We start from the raw sequence: 22,449 nt of genomic DNA on the forward strand, positions 1-22,449 counted from the left end.
ATGAAAAGCACTCTATAAATAAAGTTTGATTGATTGATTGATTATGTTCAATAATGGTCAAATCCACCTTTATTTTGTGATTTATGAATAATGTCTGTTGACTTGGGTCGTGAATGCTGGTAACTTTTAAAATATGGGTCCCAAAAAATGTTTGGTAGTTAGGAAACACTGGTCTAAACAATAATCTAACCTGCTTTTATTTTGAAAGGACGAACCGGATGTTAAAAAGTTTGTTTTGGTTCACTAATTTCCGGTAACTTTGCACTTTGTAAAACTACGGAAAGGTGAAGCAGCAATGTTAAAGTGTAAATAGCCTTGACTGATCAAGTTTAGCTCATATGGGCAGTATAGTTTCATAATGTTGCCCAAAATAGTAAAGTTACGGCTTAGATTTTTAATGAATACGAATTTATGTAAGTTTTATCATCCATTTTGTTGTCAACACAGAGCAGATTTTCTGTCGTCGGGCGCTGTCACATCTCGTACACGATTTGAGCCACATTTTAGCCATATTTTTCAACCACGTTTGGACTTTTTGAAGACTGAAAAACTATCTTACAGAGCTCTGAGGCATCTCTCCGGGCTGAGCCGGCGGAAGTCCACAAGAGGTAAGTTTTGAAGTGTAAAATTGCAAAGTGGAGCGTGTAATTAAGAGGCATGTGAGAGGCGTCTGATGACTGCTTAAAGTCATTATAAAGGGTAATAGAGACATGACAGGCTTCAGAATTGAACTATAATAAATATAATAAAGTATAATCGTTTTTTTTTATTATAGATCAATGGGCTTAACACAGCGGGGAACAGAGGTCATATTGTCTCTCAGTGTCGCCATTCAATTTTCATGCTGACACTGTAGCCACAGTCCCAGTTTTGAGCCCTGTGTCCATGTCCAAGAAGATTTATACAAAACCAATTATTTGTCCCAGTTTTATACAAGAAATGTCCCTATTTTGACCAGTCTGATCCCTGCCAACAGTAAAGAGAGGAATATATTGTCATTGTTTTTGTGTAAATACAGAAAACTGATCTTGAAAATGACCATGAGGCAAAAAAAAAAAAAAAAAAAAAAAAAGCGTCAACAGAAGTCCCTCAGATTATGACCCAAACTGAGTCGAGAATGGACAATGTTATTATGCGCTCTTTTCACAATTTTATTTATACCAACCCTGGTGTGTCCCAGTTTTACATTATGAAAATCTGGTGACCCTAATGTAGAGCAAATGTTGTCAGCCAATGTCTTTCAATCATTAAAATAAAATAAAGTCATAAAAAGTGATAGGAATGGTACTACTACTACTGCAGGAAGAAGGCTAGATTCATAATTAAGAAATACTTCATTAAGAAAGATGCATTTTTGAGGGGAAGTTCACATCTTTTCTGAATACAATTATTTTGTCAGGAAAGATTTTTAATTTTAAGGCTTCAACAATATCAAATTGATGTTTAGAATACTTTACAAACATAATTCACAATCAGTACAATCTAGAAAAAAATAATTGCCATGGAGAATAACAAGTTTATGGAACATAATAGGAAGTGGAATATTTGCTCACTGGTATTAGGGATATAGTAATAATAATCATCATCATTATTGTTATTGTTTATTTCTTGTGTTCTCTATTTTAATATGGTTTGAGCCCTTTGTTGAGTTTCTTATACCCTTTTAGTTTTTAATTTGTGTTTTTTGTCAATAATAAATAAAGAAAATAATAACTAAGAAAGATTTGTGTTTAGTAACAATTTAATTAAGGTCTAGGTTTTAAGATATTAATTAAGTACTTACTTAATTCTTAATACATTTTTATTTTTATTTTTATTTTTTATAGTGCTCTTTTTGACCAAAAAAAAAAAAGAAAGTTACATACTGGGGCTTTAAGGCTGTAAGGTAGTTTCATTTCTGCATGACAATAAATAGTGCTCACTCCCACTGCTATTATTACTCAAGATCCTATATTAACTGAAGTGTAACAGTAGAAGATTTGTGATAAAATGATGCTCAGGAATAATATCTGAAGAGGATAAAGTCCACTGTACATGTTTGGTAATTCACTTTATTGAGGTATATTGAGGTTATTATGACAATACTGTCATAATAACAGTATTGTCATTGCCTTTAACAACATACATGACCTATATTGAGTTCTATAAAATCTTTCCCTGCCTGTGACCATCATGTTTCTATGTAAATGCACTCCTGTTTACAAAATACTCCACAGCAGGGGTGGGAAATTATTTTTTCCATGTGGCCACGTGAGAAACAGAAAATATTGTTGAGAGCTGGGCCAAAATGTTTTACTAAATTCTGCATAATATTAATTGTGTTTCTTTATAAAAAGCAGTAAATAGCATTGTTTTGACAAGCTGACAAGACTGGTAAGAGTTTATGTGACTGGAATGAGTTTAAGCAATGACAAAGCGAGGTTGCCTTACAAAAAATCTAATTTAAAAACACTTCTAAAATAAAAGCAATGCAGCTTTAGTCCATTCATGAGGTGAAATGATAAAATATGTTTATTTTGTAATTCAAAATTATCTTAAATGGGCCAGTCAGAGTTAACTAAAGCGCTGTATGTGGCCCGGGAGCTGTACAATGCCCAGGTCTGCACCACAGGATGTCTCAATTTTTTATAAGTCATGTGTTGATGTGTTGATAACCATTTGCCTTTAATATAAAATGCACTTTAAAAATGCATGTGACCCTGGTAATGTTGTTATTATACAAAAATTTCAAACTCAATTTTGATACTAAGGAATAGACTCGATACCCAATACTGATTTTGATACCATGATGATTATAAAAATCACACTTTATTTAGACAATAGAATGTGATTTTCAACAGTAAATCATAGTACTTACTTTTATATCACCATGTGGTCTTATATCTGTGTAATTTTCTCAGTTGCTCAGGTAGATTGCTTAGTGGTCCATGGGCGTATACTAGTCTATGTCCTCCTATAATTGTTCTGATACAGGTCAAGATCATTCTAAAACTGTTCAGGAAAGGTTAGTTTCTGTCCTGTGAATGTGACTTTTTCGATACCTGCTCAAATGAGTATCTAGTTTCGTTACTAGTTTTAGTATCGATTAGTATCTGAATTTCGGTACATTAGACCCTGGTTTGTTATACTAATCTGATTATTACTGTTTTTTTTATCATTCCAGAATATTCTTCATCAACCACCGAAACAATACATTATAATTTAAGTCCTGATGTGCCCAAGAGTGAAGGAAGGAAGCTGTTTTTTGACACACACGCAGTGGTTCGACTCCTGGAAAACAATGGTACATTTCTATACCAGTTTTCTTATAATTTCTCTTATATATTTGTTTGTTTGTTTGTTTTTTTTTATAATAGCTCATGTTGTTTTCTTTTAGGTTTCAAGACTGAGCAGGCTGAAGTCATAGTCAACGTACTGGTCCAAATGACAAACTCGAATATGGATGTGATCTACTCAGACATGGTCACTAAAGTACAACAGGTCAGGACTTAAACATGTAATGTGTAACTTTTCTGGTGGAGGGTTCATCAGATGCTTTTCTCCATGGAGATTGTATTGCTTTGTCTGGAATGTTTCACAGTATGTACAGTATTAAACTTTTATTTTCATGGAAACCAAACCAGACCATGTTGTAGGTTAGATCTGTGGAGAGGCAACCTCACTCAGTCAGAATTCCTGTTTTTCTAGGTATTTTTGAGCTATAAAACTATTTGTAATTGAATAAATATAAAGTAGATCTGTTTAATGTCATACTGTGGAACATAGAAACAAGCAGGTAACGAATCCCCGACCAAAAAGTTACACAGTGCAGCTTTAATGTTTATATTTCAAACGTGATTTACATATTTTATTTTTGATTTTTTTTTAAATATTTTTGTAATTTTGGCAGGAGATCATGTTACAGCGCGTGATGTCTCAAATTGCAACTGTTAAGAAGGACATGATAATTCTGGAAAAGAGCGAGTTTTCCACGTTATTGACAGAAAACGAGGTACAGATTTATTAGAAACATAACTGAGTGGTAGCACAATTTCTTATCTTAACATGAATATTTTTTTGATTGTCCCACAGAAATTGAAAATCCAGTTATTGCAGCTTAAAGTCCAGCTGGCAGTAAGTCTTTTCTATTCAAATAACATGCTTCCAAATACATATGTGTGAATATAATAGAATAAACTTAATTGTACCCTAAGAGAAGTTTGTTTGGATTTGATATTGATTAAAGCCCCAGTATGTAACCTTTTAGCCAAAAAACACACTCAAATAACAGCATGTTTTTTTCATGTTATTGTTTTTATTCCACTGAACAACATAGAAAAACATGCGTCTTTACTCTGAGCGGGCTTGCATCTCCACAAACCTGACACTTATTTGGTCTTGCAGAAAGCCACTCCCCCTTGTATCCATGGAAACAGTATGGCATAAAACGAATATATTCTATTGTTTGAAGTACGTGACACTTCTAGAAAGTTACGTACTGTCACTTTAATATTTAAGACAGAAACACTCATTCAGTAACTGTAGAAAAGTTTAATTAAATATACTTAATCAATTTTAAATGCATAAATAACAATAATTTGAACACGCCGCATGCCTGTTACTGTTGCATTTTAAGTCATAAATACATTAAAATGCAGATAGATGTGGTCAGGATTTGTGTTTTAAGTGAAAAAGTAATGATAGTACTTAGAATAAAATGTGTTTTGCAGGACATAATGAACAAAGTGCGCTCTGACAATCTTTTGGACATGAATTTGGAGAAAAGTCGAGTGAAGGAACTGGTGAGTCTTAACTAAAAAAGACAAAAAAACAGTTCAGCCCTTTTGATATTGTTAATTATTACTTGGCGTGTTTTTCAATATATTTACAGAAAGCAGAGCATGAAAAGAAGCTCTTGGAAACACGTACTGAAATAATGGAAATGGTTGGTATTTCTCAGTATTTTAATATCATTTCTAGGGAGAAGGGGAAAAAAACAAAGATTTGTGAGGAAATTATGTTTCTGTAGTTAATAGAAATAACATGAGCGGAGTCCAGCTAGAGAGTGGTTCTATCAGTTATTGATTATTGGTATCTTGGAGAAATTCTGTTTAGATATGATCCATGAGTAGATTTTTCCAATGTGTAATGTTTATGCTTTTACTGGTTTTCCAATTTGTGAGGATAATCTTCTTGACGATGACTAGAGCCACAGTATTTTACATTGTTTAAGGCGAGGTATTATGCAAATCCACTTTTTGGAGCTTTCTACCATGTTATAAAATTGTTCCCTCATCAAAAATATGGTTTCAGATGTCATCTATGCATGTTTGAGTAATCTGGTGATCTCTCCCAGGCTCTATTCTATCCCTCCTTATGGTTAGCAGTGCGATCCTGTTTACTACAACTTCACAAACCTGATGCAATGTGCAGTAGTTTCATTAGTGGGGTGCAGGCTGATTGTAATGTGATAGCGCTCTGAAGTGGGAGTGACTTAGCCTAGAGAGCAAAGGGGGGAGAGACTCAGAGCATCTAAAATGAAATGTGTTAATACCTTGTTTTCGGCAAATATAGCATTTTTACAACAATAAAAAGTAACATGGTGATCTAAATATTTTATGTGTTCGCACAGAAGTGTGATACGTTCTCTTTAATTTAGTAACACATTTAGATAAAATTCATTCATTATTTCACTGTTGTTGCAGACTGCTGAACACGAGCGTCACCTCACTCAAACCAATATGAAAATTGACACAGAAGTTGCCGGATTAAAAACAATGTTGGAGTCGCATAAATTAGATACTATCAAATATCTGGCAGGTAAATCAATACATTATATATTTTTTCCAATATTTTAATAACTGAACTGTTACTAATGCATTATTTTGTCTCGTTTAGGGTCAATATTCACCTGTCTCACTGTGGTTCTGGGTTTCTATCGTATTTGGATGTAAAATGTACTTTACTTGAAGCACTGATCAACAATGCACTCTGGACTATATCAATATATAGTTCAATAGTTTTTTTTTTGTTTGTTTGTTTTTATGGCACAGACTAAAGAAGGTTACTTAAAGAGGCATTATGTAACTTTTTGGTAGGGGGTTCATGCTCTGTTTGCCCAGCCTGGAATGTTCCAAAGTATGACATTAAACAGATCTACCTTACATTTATTAATTTACAGGTGGTTTTATAGGTTAAAAATACCTTGAAAAACATGCATTCTGCCTGTGAGCACTATGTAACATTTCTGGTGAAAGGCTTTTTCCTCGTCACCATGGAGATGTTCAACACTATGGCATTAAACTTGCATTTTTTTAATTGCAGGTGTTAGTACTGTAAAAATGCCTTGATAAACCCCATACTTGCAGGATTGCCTCGCCCCAAATCTGACATGCAACTTGCTCTGCTCGTCTCCATGGAGATACGTGTAATGCAATGCTAAGGGACATTGCTTGCAAAGCAATGGCATCTCCATGGGGACATCAGAAAAGTTACATAATTCTCCCTTAAATATTTTGCTTTTGCTCCTTTTATGATTTTTTAAGGGTATTATGCAGGGCTTGCCATATACATATTCATTACAACAGAAATCCTTTTTATATGATGTAGTTTTATATTTAAAATGTTGAAATATTTAGAGCCCAGTCCCTATTTCTTTTACACAGCCCAAGGTTTCTTTGTGATGCATTCAAAACTGCATTGAACACATTTTAAACTGAAGTAGCCTTAGTAAGTACCTCAATTCACTGATTAACAGTGTGCTGGGTTTGCATTTCATTTTCTCATAACCTGATTCTGAAAATGACTTAAACTGACCCAATTTTTTTTTTTTATCCCAATATTACAACTGTACCTGTAGGCTTGCACAACCCTACATTTGAAGACATGCAACCTTCTAGTGTATTTTTATATTATAGGGAGCTGTTCAAATGACCAAACAGCAAAAATGACCAACTTTTGAGCACAGTTTAGTTGATGACAATGGAGGATCCACTAAAATGGTTATTGTCCAGAAATAAATAATAATAAAGTAAATTTTGGGTTGTAAATAAATAATATCATCAGGACTACAAGTTAATTGTTACCTCTGCTCTGCCTTATCGCACAATGATTGAAGTTTGGAATATGTTTTGTTTTCTGTTTTTTTTATATGCAGTGTTAATGTTGTGGAAAATTTCCATAAATAAAAGGCCTTATAAAGGAAACAAACACTGAGTACTTAATAAATAAACGCATCTAGAAATCTACTTTTATTATTTGTTTGTTGCACTACCACACTACTGCCACACGATGGCGATAGACCACCAAAAGAGGAAGCGCTTTATTTTGAAAGAACATGATCCACTTTCAACCGGAAGTTTTCCTTTCCGCTTTTCCTGTAGTTTTTTTGCCCACACGTGTGTTACTGTCAGTGAAGTTTATCACATTTTAGCCCTTACCTTAACTGTTTTGAGCTATTCTCGAGGTTGAAATGTTAACATAGAAGGACATTTTGTCTGTGTACTACGTGGACCAAGGTAAATTGTTCATCGTACACATATTTCTCATGTTATCATCAGGCTATATCAGTTCATTAGGCTATTACTGCTGTCTTTCTTATTATTACAATTCTTATTATTTCTTATTTTATATAAACTGTAAAACATTACAGATACAACAGGAAACGTAATTTATTCTTTTTACTAGGTTTGTTCACAGTACCGTTTTAATGATCTTTTAAAATAATATACAGTTAATGCATAACAACGACAAGATTGCCATTATAATCAATCACCAGTCTTATACGCAAGTTTATGTTGTCTCTTATTTGGTCTGTTTACCGTAACAGTTTTGTTCTGTGCAGTGACCATGGCTGACCCCTTTAGCACAAACTCTGAGGACGTGATCCAGCGCGTTATAGACGTCCCTCTGAACACCGCCTCTGCTCCAGACAAACTAGAAGAGTTTTATCAAATCAGTGAAACCTGTGACTTCATTACCAAGTCCAGCTATAAAAAGGTACGGTACAATTTACAACATAGGGCCGCCTTTTAGTCGCTGTCTTATGGTCAGGTGCAATGATGTAGCCTACTGTATAGACTGGCTTTCAAGTGTCTCCTTCATTCGTTGCCATTCTAGTCACACAATAGTGTATTATAGTAATAACAATGCAGTGTTTTAAATTGTATAAAAGCGTTGCATATTGTTGATGTGTGGTTATAAGTTATAGGTTTTTTATTGTAATATAATCATTAAAAACAAAATTGTATTAATTTGACATAAAACATACCACTACCAAGATTTGATTTCTTTACATCAGTAATATTAAAGTTCAGTTCAGGAAGGGCATCTGGCTTATTATGTGTGATCATTTATATTTCAAAACAAGCTAGTGTGCTGTTATGGTATTGATGTTTTTGTTTTTTTGTTTTTTGTTTTTAAAGCAAGTAACGTTGAATGATGTGAATTCAATGCACCTCTAATGTACACTGATCTATTATTCTAAACATTCACAGGTCGCTCTCCAGTTTCCTGACAATTTATTAGTGGATTCAGTTGCTATTGCAGCTGAAATTGAGAAAAACACCAAAGCCAAGGTGTACATTTTGGGAGACACGTCCTATGGCAGGTAAGTTTGTTTATGATTTTTAAAGGTCCTATATTACTCAGTTTGGATTCATGTGAGCTTTAAGCCATGTCATAATGTTGTTACCTCATCAAAAGCTTACCTGGAGTTGTGTTTTGTGTCATTTACATATGTTTGAATGATCCTGCATTATTAGTCTACATCGCCAAAGCTCAAAATGCTCTGCTCCACCTCGTGATGTCATGAAGTGGTAATCTTCAAGTTAACAGCTTCCTTTTACCTTTAGTTCAGAGATTGGCAATTTCTGTGCTGAAATCATCCAAATGATTCTAATGAAGGTGTATGGAGTTTAAAAAAAAACTCTTCCTCTATTACCACATGACACACATCACATGGTGGAGTATTTTCTGTTTGAAAGTAGAAATCAGCCTAAATATGCAGCATTTGTGTGAAACAAAACACAACTCCAGGTGTGTTTTTGATAATGAAACAACAGTATAACATAAAACAGTGTAATATAGGCCTTTAAAGGTCCAAAAGTCGCCATATAAATCAAATGCATAATTTAATGAGCTCATTTATTTGTCTCATTATCTTGACAGCTGCTGTGTGGATGAGGTAGCAGCAGAACATGTAGCTGCAGACTGTATTGTGCACTATGGGAGCTCGTGTCTCAGTCCATCCAAAAGGCTCCCACTGATGTACGTCTTTGAGAAACGTCCCATCGATGTGGAGAAGTGCGTGACCGCGTTTAAAGAGCTCTACCCCGACTCACAAACTCACATCATCCTCCTGTACGATGTCAACTATGTCCATGCCATTGGTAAGTAACAGTACTGCATTTTAGTGTTGTCAAGTTAACTAAATTTCAAACTTGATTTCAGTACTGAGGAATAGGCTCGATACTCAATGCTGATCACGTTGACTATAAAAAACACTTATTTAGACAGTCGAATGTCACTTTCAACATTAAATCATAGTACTTTATATTATATTAGCATGTGGGCATTCGTATATCCTTGTCATCCAGAGAAATGTGCTCTTGTACTTGTTCTGATACAGCTCAAGATTTTAAAGCAATTCAGGAAAGGTTCATTTCTGTTTTAATTTAGTGTTTGATTTTGGATACTTTTGACATCCCTACTGCATATAAATAATTATCAATGTCAGACGAAGGCAAGATAACATAAAAGTAAGAAAGGATGTAATGATAACAATAATAATAAAGAAGTGATTATAGCTAGGTATGCTCAAGAAGGAATTTAATTTTATTGTTATCTGAATGCAAACTACACTATATTTATTTTTGTAGTGGGAGTAAGGTGACATACTATAAGAGTCTGGCAGAAGCACATTATTGCTTTAGTAGGATTGTAAAAGGGGGTGGGGGTAGATAAGCATTGCTTTTCCCTACTCCTTTTTGGAACAATTGATTTTTTTTCTTTTCTTTTTATTTCTATTTTTGGATATTATAGTTGTGATGAACAATGTAAAATAATAGTCTTTATGTATCTGTTCATTATTGCATATGCAATTTATCATTTACTGTATGATAATGCAATTTATTATTTATGGAAACATCCGAAATAAACTTATCAAATCAATATCAAAAGCAGTTAATATAAAATCATGTCCATCAGTCTTTCCATGATATTATAAGAAGGACTCTTAAATAAATAAATTGCTGTTTTACTGCATGGGGAAAAAATAGATATGTTAATCAATTTTCCACACTTAGACATAGGCATTTACAACCATATATTTACAGCCTGCAATATGTAGAGTAGAAATCTAATTGTTGCTAATGACAGAAACTGTATTGTATTTGGGGCTTTCCGTGAATAAATTCAAATTTAACATTAAGAGCAAATACAACTTGGTTCTGTGTTATACATTGTTATTACTCAACTGTATTTGAATATTTAATGCCCAATAAATAAATGGTCACATCAAAAGGCTTTACAAAAAGGGAACTTTATTATAAAGTTAAACAAGAAAATAAGGAAGTAGAATAGATAACCTAACAACAATCATATTTCAATAATTTTTTACAGACACGATTTCTCCCATAGCAGATATATAAATATAAAAAATACATTAAAATTATCTAATGTAAAGGAAGCTTTATTAGAATGTTTGTTATGACTTTTAGTTAGGGCTGAACGATTTGGGAAAAATGTAAAATTATGAGTTTTTATTTTCTATTTTAAGGCTAAATCATGGCTGTGATACTACAAGTTTGTCATTAGACCTGTACGTGTGCAAAGTTAATATGAAATAAATCTATGTTAATTGTCAAAACAGTGAATTGTAATTGAAAATTGTAGGGTTGTCACAAAATAATTTAGTAAAATATAAAAAAAAATACTCTTGGCAATATAGTGATACTGTATAATCACATTAAACGATGCAATATATCAGTATTTCAATATTTTTGCACACCCCTATTCAACATTACAATAACTGTTTAATTATTTCAGGTGATCTTCGGACAGCCCTTCAAACAGAATACCCAAACCTCTCCATTTCTGAGCTGGTTTGTGAAGGGGAGACGTGCTACAGCCACACTCATGTAAAACGCAAACCACAAACTTCCTCTGATCAAGAAAACAACCTGTTTGTTTATCAATTCGGAAGACAATTTTCCTTAAAAAGTGGACTAAGCATTAAGGACTACAGCATATTCTACATTGGCCAGGAGGGGACGACGTTGACAAACTTTATGATGACTTGGAATAGGTCGACTTTTTGCTCCTTTGACCCCAGCACGGACACAGGAAGGACAGAATCAGTCAAAATAAACCGAGCTTTGATGAAGAGATATTACGCAATAGAAAGAGCCAAAGATGCTTCAGTAGTTGGAATACTAGTTGGGACATTGGGAGTGGCGGATTACCTTTCTATAATACCCCAGCTGAAAGAGGCAATCCACAAAGCAGGAAAAAAATGCTACATGTTTGCAATGGGGAAGCTGAACGTGCCAAAGCTAGCAAACTTTCTGGAAATAGACATTTTTGTGCTGATTGCTTGTCCGGAAAACTCCTTGCTGGATTCGAGTGAGTTTTATAAGCCAATAGTGACACCTTTTGAGATGGAGATAGCCTGTAATCCGAACAGAGAGTGGTCCGAGGAATATGTGACAGACTTCAGACATCTGCTGCCAGGTTTGTTTTGAATCTCTAATAACAAGTTTTTATTTAATGTAGGACTGCACAAAAAATAGGTTATATTTACAGTTTACAGTACAGAATTACAGTTAAATAGTGTATGTTGTTGGTTTGTTCAGAATGAAAAACATTACTGTGAGCGGATTCCTTATCCACAGATCTGACTTGCAACTTGGCTTTGTGTGGTTACCTGTTGTCTCCATTGACATAGATAAATTTAATACCATACTGTGAAATATGTGGATAGATAGATGGATAGATGAATACATTATTGAGGAAATTCAAATATATTACAGACAAAGCATCTTCATGGACACAAGCAGGTGGTTGACCCTGCACCAAAAAAAGTTACACATTGCTCTGCTCAACTGAGTGTGAAATTTCAGTATAATTGAGTGTGTTAAAACAGCTTCAGTGACATTTTGTTATGCAGTTGTCCTTAATCTTCTACTTCTGTGATCTAACCTACTGTAATTTTAAACATCTTTAGGAGGACAAAGCCACGTTCCTCTGGCTGAGCTGCAGGACTTCTCTGAGGCAGATGTGTCTTTGATTTCTGGTGATTTGAGACGACAGTGTTTGGACCCTGAACTGGACCAGGGCTCAGAAAGCTCCTCTTTGGTCCTCAGGAATCAGACCATGACAGTGGCCAACTCAAACACAGCCGGTAAGAAAGAATAATATTTATATCTATAAATTTGACTGGAATCCTAACCCTAAGTAGCCATTCCCCACTTTTGCCAAAAGAGGGGTTTATGGACAGCTTTGTTCATATATTTAAATTACTGTCTCTTTAACTCGTGTTTTCTCTTTCCATCATCGAGCTACTATAACTCTGTGGTTCAATTATCAAGTGGAATAATTCAGATAAGTCAAAATATTCACACTGAAAATCTCCAAAGACTAAAAAAGAAACAGTGAAAATGTGTTTTAATATCTATAGAAACAAAAAAAAAATCAAGTAAAATTTGACCTAATATGCAAAATAGTTGTTTTCTCTCACCATTTGCCATTCACCTGAAGTTATATTTTGAGTAATTTGTGCAATCTTTAGTGGCTTATTTTCAAGACACTTTATTGCTGATCCCTGTTTTCACCGCCACTGCGATATGCCTACTATTCTCTGCTTCGTTCTTCAGTTTAATTTCCTTAATTGGTGATATCTGTAGGATTCAGCAGCGTATTGGGGTCATTTTGGTTGCTAGTGTGATGTGCAGCTATCCATTACAGATGCTGAGTCAGCTTCCATTGGATACTGCAGTTTTCTAATGCAGAGGTCAGCAGTTTCTTTTATAAAGTCATTTCAGGTCAATATATATTAGAAATGTGCAAAATATAATAAAATGACCCACAGGTATCATAGATTATAGCTACTGTGTATAGCAAACACAGTACAATAGGTCTTCTTTAATATTGCCTGCTGTGTATGTTTTGTAACTTTTATTAGTACCCAAATGTGCCTAATTACTTAAAACCTTTTGTCCTTTTTGTTTTATAGCATCGTTTTTGTCTGGGCGCAGCTGGCAGGGTTTGGAGAAGAAGTTGGGAGAGACACCTGTGGTAAAAGCAGTGGAAGGAAGGAGAGGGATCGCTATCGCCTACGAGGAGGAGGGGACATCTTAACCATTTTACTCTGACGTTTTCAGCATCACTTTGCCTGAGATCCAGAATACACACTTCTTCCATACTGTACAGCAGGGGTGCCCAGTACGTCGATTGCGATCTACCAGTCGATCGCCAAGGTAGTGTGGTAGATCGCAGTATCATAGTACTTGTCTCGCACTCGATCTCGCTCCTCACCTTTTCACGCTCTCTCTCCTCCCTGTGTAAAGTGCACACAGGCTCCTTCCATAATGCACGCTGATAAGAGCAAAATTAAATGCAAAACAAAAACTAATCTAAATTTATGTTACAGTGTAGGCACAGAGGATACCTACAGCACAGAGCAGATCTTTGTCACGATGTGCGTTTGGTTTAATAAATGTGCAAAGGCTGGTAAATCCCACTGCAAAATCAGTAAGAGAATACAGCAAGTTTCAAAATCCTACCCACTTTCTTCACTTTTTTCACAGTTTTCTGTAAAGTGCCAGTGGAGGTTCTCTTAAAGGAGAGGTTCTCAAACTGTGGGTGAGAGTGTTTAAGTGCAGAACAGTTTGCTTGGCTTTGTAGTAGATAGATCATTCTGACTTGGTCATTTTATAAGTAGCTCTCATGCTGAAAAAGTGTGGGCACCCCTGCTGTACAGAGATGTGAGTCACCAATGGATTTCATATGGCCGTGATTGACAGGAGACATCTCATTCTGGACCTGCCAGGCAACATCACTACTTGAACTAAATAAATAATGTACACACATGTTCAATATAGATGTATAATTTATTATATTGATATAAAATTGTCAAATATCAATGTGTAGTTGTATTCGCTTTGATTAAAACATGCACTAAATGTAAATGATTGGTCCCTTTTATTTATTATTTATTATTATTACATATTTTATTGATTTATTAATTTATTTTTCATATAAATATAAACATTGAAATAGTAGACATAGAAAGACAGTTGAAAGCCTTCAGTCACTTCCCATTGACTGGTAGCTCTTTGACAAAAGCAGCTGGAAATATGCCTGTATTTTCACCACACTGGCCTTCGATCCAATCCTGGTTAACTAAAAGAGAAGAAAAAAAGTGAATATACATTTTTAATAATTTATACTTATACTTGTAAGTTTCAAAAAGAAGACAGAATGGACCTTTACCAAATCTTTCTAATATTCATTTTACAATATAGAAGTTAAAATAGAAGACTTACTTCTAGACAGTAAAATAATCTTGTCTCCTTCTTTAAAACTGAGATCTTCTGGACTCGAAGACTCGTAAGTGTGAAGAGCAACAAAGGAAATCTCTGATTTGTGAGGAGGCTAAAATTACAAAGTATAAAAACATTACTATACACAACAAAAATTCTTGCCCACTAATTTTTTTAATATAGAAATGAATAGCCCATATATGAGTAGTTGGTTCACCTCATTGACTTTACACCACAAAGTGAGGTGCCCATCTTTGGCTTTGTTCCACACACTTTTCATGTTTGTGTTTTCATTGATTACACTGTCTTCTGTGGCCCCGGGGGTTAAACTAAAGAAGAAGTAAAAAATTATAATAAGTAAGATATTGCAAACATACGAAACTAGTTATACATATAAGATTATGCCACCTGACTACTTTCAAATAGTGGATAGATTTGCTCTAAAGCCTTGTATGCAGCAAACTAGTGTGTAATTTGTGTACTTGGACCTGAAAGAACCAGGATTTAAAGGTCCTATATTATGCTAAATTGACTCACGTGAACTTTCAGTCATGTCAGAATGTTGTTACATCATTAGAAACATACCTAGAGTGGTGTTTTGCTTAATTTTTTCACACATTTGAGTAATCCTTTATTATTAGTCTGTCTACATCTCCAAAGGTTAAAATGCTCTGTTACACCTTGTGATGCCATGAAGCTGTTCAGTAGGAATTGCCAGTTCCAGAGCTAAAATTCTCCAGATGATTCTAGTAAAGGTGTATGGAGTTTAAAAACACAGTGGAGCACTTCCTGTTTTACCACATAGCATCACAAGGTGGAAAAAAGTGTTTTCCATTTGAGAAAAGAACTCAGCCTAAATTTGAGTTAAACATATGTGAATTAAACAAAACTCAACTCTGGGTTTTTGATGAGAAAACAACATTACTGTATAACAGATCAGAAAATAGCACAATATGGCTTTTTAGTTGTAGTAGTTGTAGTAGTAGTAGTAGTAGTTGCAGTAGTAGTTGTTTTAGTTGCAGTAGTTGCAGTAGTAGTGATAGTAGTTGTAGTAGTTGTAGCAGTAGTTGTAATAGTTGTAGTAGTTGTTGTAATAGTTGTAGTAGTAGTAGTAGTTGTAGTAGTTGTAGTAGTAGTTGTTGTAGTAGTTGTAGTAGTTGTAGTAGTAGTAGTAGTAGTAGTAGTTGTAGTAGTAGTAGTGTAGTAGTTGTAGTAGTTGTAGTAGTAGTTGTAATAGTTGTAACAGTAGTAGTTGCAGTAGTAGTTATAGTAGTTGTAGTAGTGGTTGTAGTACTTTTCGTCAGTGGTTAATTTTTACCTCAGAGTTAAAGATGTTGTTTCCAGTTTTAATTTCATTTTAATTTTGTTGATAAGTGCTTCATAAGAGGAGCCCAGAGGAAGTGAGATCGTGAAGGTAAAAGTGAAGTGGATTTTGATGATGCAGCTATTTTCTGCAAACTCTGTATCCTGGGATTGAGCAGAGATTCACGGCATTATTTTAGATTTAATATTTTTAGTTGCTGTTAGTCAGAATTTGAATTGAATTGAACATTTTTAATACCTTTTCGTCTTTATCAGCTCTGCTTCCAATAGCAGGACTTTGATCACCTGTAAAGAGACCATAATTGTTAATATTGTACATAAAAGACTCTAAGAAAATGAAGTAATTACCAACCGTTTCTTTTTGGTCTTGTTGGTGGATCATGTGTTGGAGGTTTGTCTATTCCCTGTTATAGTAAATTTGTCATTACAACTTAGCAAAATAAAACATGCTGAAGTTTTTAGGCCCATATTATAATGTTATAATGTTGTAATATTGGACCTTACAATACAATAGTACAATAGACAGTTTTACCTCAGGTCTTTTCGATGTGGGTGAAATATCCAGGGGCTGTAGATAATTGTAAGGAACAAGCCCCTTCTGTAATGTACACAGTTTTTAATAGAATAACAAACATAAATAACTAATATATTTGATTTCGAGGTGAATGATATGATCTTACTCTCCCGTTGAAAATAACAGTGGCCCAGTTGTCTGCTCCTTTCTGAAGCACAAACACAATGTTTCCAGGCACGACGGCCAATTCATCACTGGTCTCAGGAAATAACTCGAATAAAACTATGTGCGCTTTTCCTTCTAAAGCCCTACAGTGAACAGAGGTAGAGAGAGAGATGGAGAGATGGAGAGACGAAGAGAGAGAGAGATAAAGAGATCGATAGAGATATAGAAAGAGAGATAAAGAGAGAGTAATAGAGAGATGGAGAGACAAAGAGAGAGAGTGAGATCGATAGAGAGATGGAGAGACAGATAGATAGAGAGATAGATAGAGAGCAATATAGAGATGGAGAGACAGATAAATAGAGAGCAATAGAGAGAGAGAGATGGAGAAACCGATAGATAGAGAGCAATAGACAGATGGAAAGACAGAGAGAGAGAGACAGAGATGAGAGATAGAATAGATAGAGTTGTAGAGACAGATAGAGAGATAGAATAGATAGAGTTGTAGAGACAGATAGAGAGATAGATTAGATAGAGAGAGATAGATAGATAGATAGATAGATAGATAGATAGATAGATAGATAGATAGATAGATAGATAGATAGATAGATAGATAGATAGATAGATAGATAGGTGTAGAAAGCAATAGAGAGATGTAGAGACAGAGAGAGCAATAGACAATGGAGAGATAGAGAGAGAGAGAGAGAGAGACAGCAATAGATAGATATAGAGAGAGAGAAAGATGGAGAGATAAATATAGAGGTAAATGAAGAGAGAGAGGGATGGAGAGATAGAGGTAGACAGAGAAAGAGATGGAGAGTGAGAGAGAGCATTTGATAGGTTAAATAAACAGACTGATAACCAGAAGAATTGTTTTCTTTATATGTTGTACAGAAATTACAAATAATAATAATAATAAAAACATGAGTTGATTTACTTGAAGACCCCGGGCTCCTTCGGAGTCGTAGGACCGTCCTGCACCTGTCAGTCAGTTATGCAAAAACAGCACATGTAAGACAAGGTAAAAAACACTGTTGCACCACTATTTAAAGCAATCATTTCTCCATCGTGTTGTCACAATACATTTCCAGCTCAATTTGATACTAAACAAAAGGAGAGACAATCAAGACACATTTTGATTCTACAATGATAATAAATACATGTTTTTATACAATGTAATTTTCAACATAAAATAAGTGGTATTTTCTTTAATAATACTATATGGTCTTAAACTAGTTCTGTTATAGATCAAGGCCATTCTAAAACTATGAAAGAAATATCTAGTTTTGAGATGTTTTTCTTTCTTCCTTTTGTTCACTTGTTCAAATGAAATTTTTTTACAGCCGTGATTTGTTTGGTTTCACATTAACATATACAATCATACAAAGTTAACCCTGTTTCCCCATGTTTTCAGTAACAACATTAACATAATAGAAAAATATAAGCTATAATGGGGATTAACTTATTATTTCATACAGATCTTTCTCAATACTCTTCCAGGTGCAACTGTTTTTGTTATTAATACTAATCAGTCTACTAAGTGAATTGTCCTTACCTGGGGCTGTAATGGTGCAAATCCTGAAAACTGATCTTGTGGAACAACTGAGGCAACAACCTAAAACATACAAAAAGTTATTAAGATGTTTTAAAAGGTCCTATATTTAGCAAAATTGACACTTTGGGAACTTTAAGCCATGCTATAATGTTGTTACCTCATCAAAAACATCCCTGGAGCTATGTTTTGTTTCATTCACACATTTAGTCAGTAGGGGTATAATGATATCCAAGTCTCACGATACAATATAGTCACGGTATGAACATCACAGTACGATATTTATTGCGATATCATGGGAAAGCTCACGATATGGTGGGAAATGTCAGGATTAGGAATGTAACAATATCCAAATCTCTCTGTATAATATTTTCACGATATACATCTCACGGTACGATATTTATTGCGATATTTTGTGGAGATAACAAAACTGTGAATATGCTGCTTTTTCCTCTTAAAATGTCTTGAGAAAACCTAATCCAAAGAACTAAGACTTGAAAGTGCTTAGAACTGTTATTATTCTTGTAGTCTGCACTGAAATGGAGAAAAGTTCATGGTCTATGTAGTTCCCTGTGTCTTTTTTTAGCTATTGTTGCACCATAACTCTTAATTTAAGCAAAGAGACTTGTCATTCGATATATTGTGATGGTCCACGATATTACTGTGAGAACTTTGATGATACGAAATCATGATATTTTGGTTATTGTTACATCCCTAGTAGTCTGTCTACATCTCCAAAGCTCAAAATGCTCTGTTCCACCTTGTGATGTCATAAAGTTAGTTAGTAGTTTTCAACAGCTCCCTTTTACCTTTAGTTTGGTCAAGATTGGAATAGAGGGCTGAAATTATCGAAATAATTCTAGTGAAGGTGTATGGAGTTTTAAAACACAGTGGAGCAGTTCCTGTATTACCACATGACATCACAAGGTGGAACAGTGTTTTTGGTTTGAGAGAAGAACTCAGTTTAAATATGCAGGCTTTGTTTGATGAGGAAAAGAACATTATAACTTGGCTCAGATCCAATATTTTGGTCTTTTTGTTTATATTACAATCTTCCATGTTTTAAGTGTATTACCTTTGCTTTCCCCAGGTAGTCCTTCTTCTGTAGTTCTGCCACATAGTTCTTATTTGGCCTGAAAAGCTCACTGGATGGGAACTCCACCAGTCTGAACAGCTTTTGTTTCTGTAAGTTCAACAAAACATGATTATTAAACACACTACACAATGAATAGGAAATGAGAACTGCCTGTCGGGGCACATTGGAGCCACAAAATTGGATTACTTATGAAATTTCCTGGATAATTGTACACAAAGGAAGTTAGTGTGTGGATAGGGGAGACTGACCAGAATAGACTGAAATGCTTTGTTGATAAGGTTGATTTTGCTTTCAGTCTTATAGTCCAGGGCTTTCTGCAAGTTTTCTTGGGCATTTGTCCAGTTTCCCAAATGAGCTTCAACCAGAGCCATGTTGTGAAGAACCTTGATAACAGAAATATTCATCATATAACACTGTATTCACATAATAATTTAAGATATTTCCAAAGAAAATGTTTGAGTAATTCTGTATTATTAGCCAGTCTACAACTCCAAAGCTGAAAATGCTCTGTTCTACCTTGTGATGTCATGAAGCAGTAATTAACCTGAAATCATCCAAATGAAGCTAGTGAAGGTGTATGGAGTTTAAAAACACAGTGGAGCACTTCCTGTATCACCACATGACATCATAAGGTGGAACAGAGTGTTTTTAGTTTGAGAGAAGAACTCAGTCTAAACATGCAGGTTTTGTGTCTTAAACAATTCAACTTTTTTATAAGGTAACATAATTTTAACATGAGTGATTTTATTTATTTATTTTTTGTAATAAAGGATCTTTAAATGAGTCAGTAATTCCTGAAATTGTGTTGAAATTCAAACATGTGCAGCTCTCCCTCCACCCTGACTAATAAAAGTATAATATATCATTATAATATATAATATATAATTTAAATAGTCTCACATTGTCAGTATGACATTGTATCAGCAGGACTAGACCAGTACAGCTTTTTACAAGGGAAACTGTTCTGACACTGTGTCCTTTCGCAAGACACTTCACAAACCTTGTCTGTGTTGTACTGAACCAGTATTAGAAGTAGTAATAATACAAACAGCAATAGTATTTGTAGTTCTTTTTTCCCTATTAAACCCTCTTGTGTCTAAAGTATCCTGTAGTAGTATCAGTAGTAATAGTATTTGCAGTACTTTTTTTTTCTCTATATTAAAACATGTGTGTGACTAAAGTATCCTGTAGTAGTATCAGTGTATCAGTAGTATCGGCAGTATTCATATTACATTTCCCCCTATATTAAACCCTCCTTTGTGTCTAAAGTATCCTGTAGTAGTGTGAGTAGTAGTATTGATCATATCATTGAAGATATACTGTATATAGCCTACCTCACATGCAGACAGCTTGTATCTGAGTCCAAGGGCTTTGTAGTCGATCAGTTGGTTTCCTCGAAGTGCTTTGTAGGCGTTTGTGAAGTCGCCTAAACTCTCCTCCAACCTTAAAATATTATTATATTATTATTAAAATTATTAGAAGATTATGAATGAAAGGAATAACAATTTAAGGTGTGATAGTTTTCTAAAGGTTTAGTTGGAATTTAGTAATAGGAAGAAAACTGTAAAGTAATAATAATGTGACAGGGTAATTGTTTCCACAAATCTCATATATAGATATTCAGTTGTATTGTTTTGAAGTAACTGTATTTTGAGTATGTTCCCCAAATATAATTTTATAGTTGCACTATATAACTTCGCTCATGGAGGCCCTATCACCTGGTTGTATCCATGGAGATTTTATTGCATTGGCTGGAATGTTCCACAGTATTTCGTGAAACCTTTTTTATTTTCAAAGAGACAAACAGGAGACGTTACTAGACCAAGTTACAGGTCAGGTCTGTGGAGAGGTGAGTCCACGCTCAGTAAAAAAAAATATATATTTAGTATTTTTGAACAACCCATAATTCAATGGATACGTTGGATACATTTAATTTCATACTGTAAAAAATGTCAAGCAAAGTATTAACATCTTCATAGTTTAAGGATCCAGGACCCCAAGCGAAAAAGTTACACATTGCATCTTTAGACCATGCTTATTGTTGTTTAAGTGAATAGTAAGTAAGTAAATAAGTAAGTAAGTCTTTATTTATATAGCGCTTTCACAGACATTTTCTGTCCCCAAAGACGCTTTACAGAGCATTATTCAGCATTATTCATTCACCATTCATTCAGCATTATTTCATTCACTCTATACCCTGGTGATGGTAAGCTACTATAGTAGCCACAGCTGCCCTGGGGCACACTAACAGAAGCGCGGCTGCCATGCCACTCGGTGCCATCGGTCCCTCCGACCATCACTCACACACACACACACACACACACACACACACACACACACACACACACACACACACACACACACACACACACACACACACACACACACACACACACACACACACACACACACACACACACACACACACACACACACACCACTTTCATACTAGGCAATGTGGCCGAAGTGTCTTGCCTAAGGACATGGTGATTGAATTGATTGTATTTAACTGACCATGACTATCAACTGTTTATGGAGACCTATGTAGCATGTAACAGTTAATCTTGCCTCTCCTTTTTGTAGAAGGTGATTCCTCTTTGAAAGAAGGCCACAGCCAGGTGTTCATCTTTGCGTATGCTGCTGTCAAAAGCCTGAGATGAAAAAAATATATTTATATGTTTATTTCAAAATATTGGTATTTCCACAAGAGAAATAGAGAAATAACCACTTCTTGTTTTTCAGGGTCTTGCACTTTGTACTTTTTCTTTCTCATCCTTATCACCTGCAGCCAGTTGAAGTTTATACAATGTTTTCCAAACAAATATTTAAAAAGTATGACAATACAAAATTAATTCTGCATTTTTCAGATTCACACTAAATTGGAAGTTAATCTATACTAGACCAGGACTAAAGCACTAAAGCTGCTGGAATAGGATCAAACCAAGTCTATTTCAGGACTAAACCAAGAGTAAGCAAAGATCAAACCAGGGCAAGTGAATGCAGAAGATCTGGTACCTTTTCTGCATCGTCAAAATCTTTGTTGAGAAGGTGAAGACAGCCGATGTTGAAATAAATTTTGGAGTTTGGTTCTTCAATGGCCAAGAAAATCCTGAGGGCTTCTGGGAGGTTCTTTTTATCCACACATGTCACAGCCTCGTCCCATTGTCGCAGAGTGTCCACAAAGGTCATGATGTCTGTAGCACTTCACCACAATGAAATATTAGCCAGATTCAGGAAACTCTTGTGATTTGTACCAGACAGAACAGGAAGGATGTGATTACAA

At 34.8% G+C, this 22,449-nt stretch overlaps 3 protein-coding genes across 3 annotated transcripts; 2 read left to right on the forward strand and 1 right to left on the reverse strand.

Moving 5' to 3' along the window:
• The first annotated feature begins 249 nt into the window (after window positions 1-249).
• mcur1 (mitochondrial calcium uniporter regulator 1) lies at window positions 250-7,227 on the forward strand. Its single transcript, XM_020930812.2, has 9 exons — window positions 250-608; window positions 3,164-3,283; window positions 3,377-3,480; window positions 3,890-3,991; window positions 4,072-4,113; window positions 4,710-4,781; window positions 4,871-4,924; window positions 5,685-5,799; window positions 5,878-7,227. The coding sequence occupies exons 1-9, from the start codon at window positions 359-361 to the stop codon at window positions 5,931-5,933; spliced, it is 915 nt and encodes a 304-aa protein (XP_020786471.1). The 5' UTR covers window positions 250-358; the 3' UTR covers window positions 5,934-7,227.
• Window positions 7,228-7,356: 129 nt separating this feature from the next.
• On the forward strand, window positions 7,357-14,165 carry dph2 (diphthamide biosynthesis 2). The gene is made up of 7 exons (XM_020930779.2): window positions 7,357-7,496; window positions 7,823-7,977; window positions 8,475-8,587; window positions 9,148-9,368; window positions 11,026-11,709; window positions 12,203-12,379; window positions 13,211-14,165. Exons 2-7 carry the CDS (start codon window positions 7,828-7,830, stop codon window positions 13,333-13,335), a joined length of 1,470 nt encoding a protein of 489 aa, XP_020786438.2. The 5' UTR covers window positions 7,357-7,496; window positions 7,823-7,827; the 3' UTR covers window positions 13,336-14,165.
• On the reverse strand, window positions 14,069-22,404 carry ncf2 (neutrophil cytosolic factor 2). The gene is made up of 15 exons (XM_020930553.2): window positions 22,182-22,404; window positions 21,735-21,817; window positions 20,501-20,609; window positions 19,415-19,549; window positions 19,146-19,253; window positions 18,074-18,133; window positions 17,456-17,499; window positions 16,523-16,664; window positions 16,375-16,440; window positions 16,195-16,246; window positions 16,081-16,127; window positions 15,838-15,986; window positions 14,737-14,848; window positions 14,523-14,631; window positions 14,069-14,379 (listed from the first exon to the last, which is right to left on the reverse strand). The coding sequence occupies exons 1-15, from the start codon at window positions 22,353-22,355 to the stop codon at window positions 14,288-14,290; spliced, it is 1,482 nt and encodes a 493-aa protein (XP_020786212.1). The 5' UTR covers window positions 22,356-22,404; the 3' UTR covers window positions 14,069-14,287.
• Between the last annotated feature and the right edge of the window lie 45 nt (window positions 22,405-22,449).

Source organism: Boleophthalmus pectinirostris, unplaced genomic scaffold, assembly GCF_026225935.1.
Source record: "Boleophthalmus pectinirostris isolate CB_2022bp ecotype Guang Dong unplaced genomic scaffold, ASM2622593v1 HiC_scaffold_15, whole genome shotgun sequence".
Taxonomy (NCBI): Eukaryota; Metazoa; Chordata; class Actinopteri; order Gobiiformes; family Gobiidae; genus Boleophthalmus; species Boleophthalmus pectinirostris.

Bases quoted from the DNA above. Each gene is read 5' to 3' on its own strand.
- mcur1 (XM_020930812.2), top strand. From the start codon at position 359: ATGTTGCCCAAAATAGTAAAGTTACGGCTTAGATTTTTAATGAATACG. The intron at 4,782-4,870 runs GTGAGTCTTAAC...ATATATTTACAG, and splicing joins AAAGTCGAGTGAAGGAACTG to AAAGCAGAGCATGAAAAGAA. The intron at 4,925-5,684 runs GTTGGTATTTCT...CTGTTGTTGCAG, and splicing joins GTACTGAAATAATGGAAATG to ACTGCTGAACACGAGCGTCA.
- dph2 (XM_020930779.2), top strand. From the start codon at position 7,828: ATGGCTGACCCCTTTAGCACAAACTCTGAGGACGTGATCCAGCGCGTT. The intron at 7,978-8,474 runs GTACGGTACAAT...AAACATTCACAG, and splicing joins CCAAGTCCAGCTATAAAAAG to GTCGCTCTCCAGTTTCCTGA. The intron at 12,380-13,210 runs GTAAGAAAGAAT...TTTGTTTTATAG, and splicing joins GGCCAACTCAAACACAGCCG to CATCGTTTTTGTCTGGGCGC.
- ncf2 (XM_020930553.2), bottom strand. From the start codon at position 22,355: ATGACCTTTGTGGACACTCTGCGACAATGGGACGAGGCTGTGACATGT. The intron at 19,550-20,500 runs GTAGGCTATATA...TCTGTTATCAAG, and splicing joins ACAAGCTGTCTGCATGTGAG to GTTCTTCACAACATGGCTCT. The intron at 18,134-19,145 runs GTAATACACTTA...TGTATGTTTTAG, and splicing joins ACTACCTGGGGAAAGCAAAG to GTTGTTGCCTCAGTTGTTCC.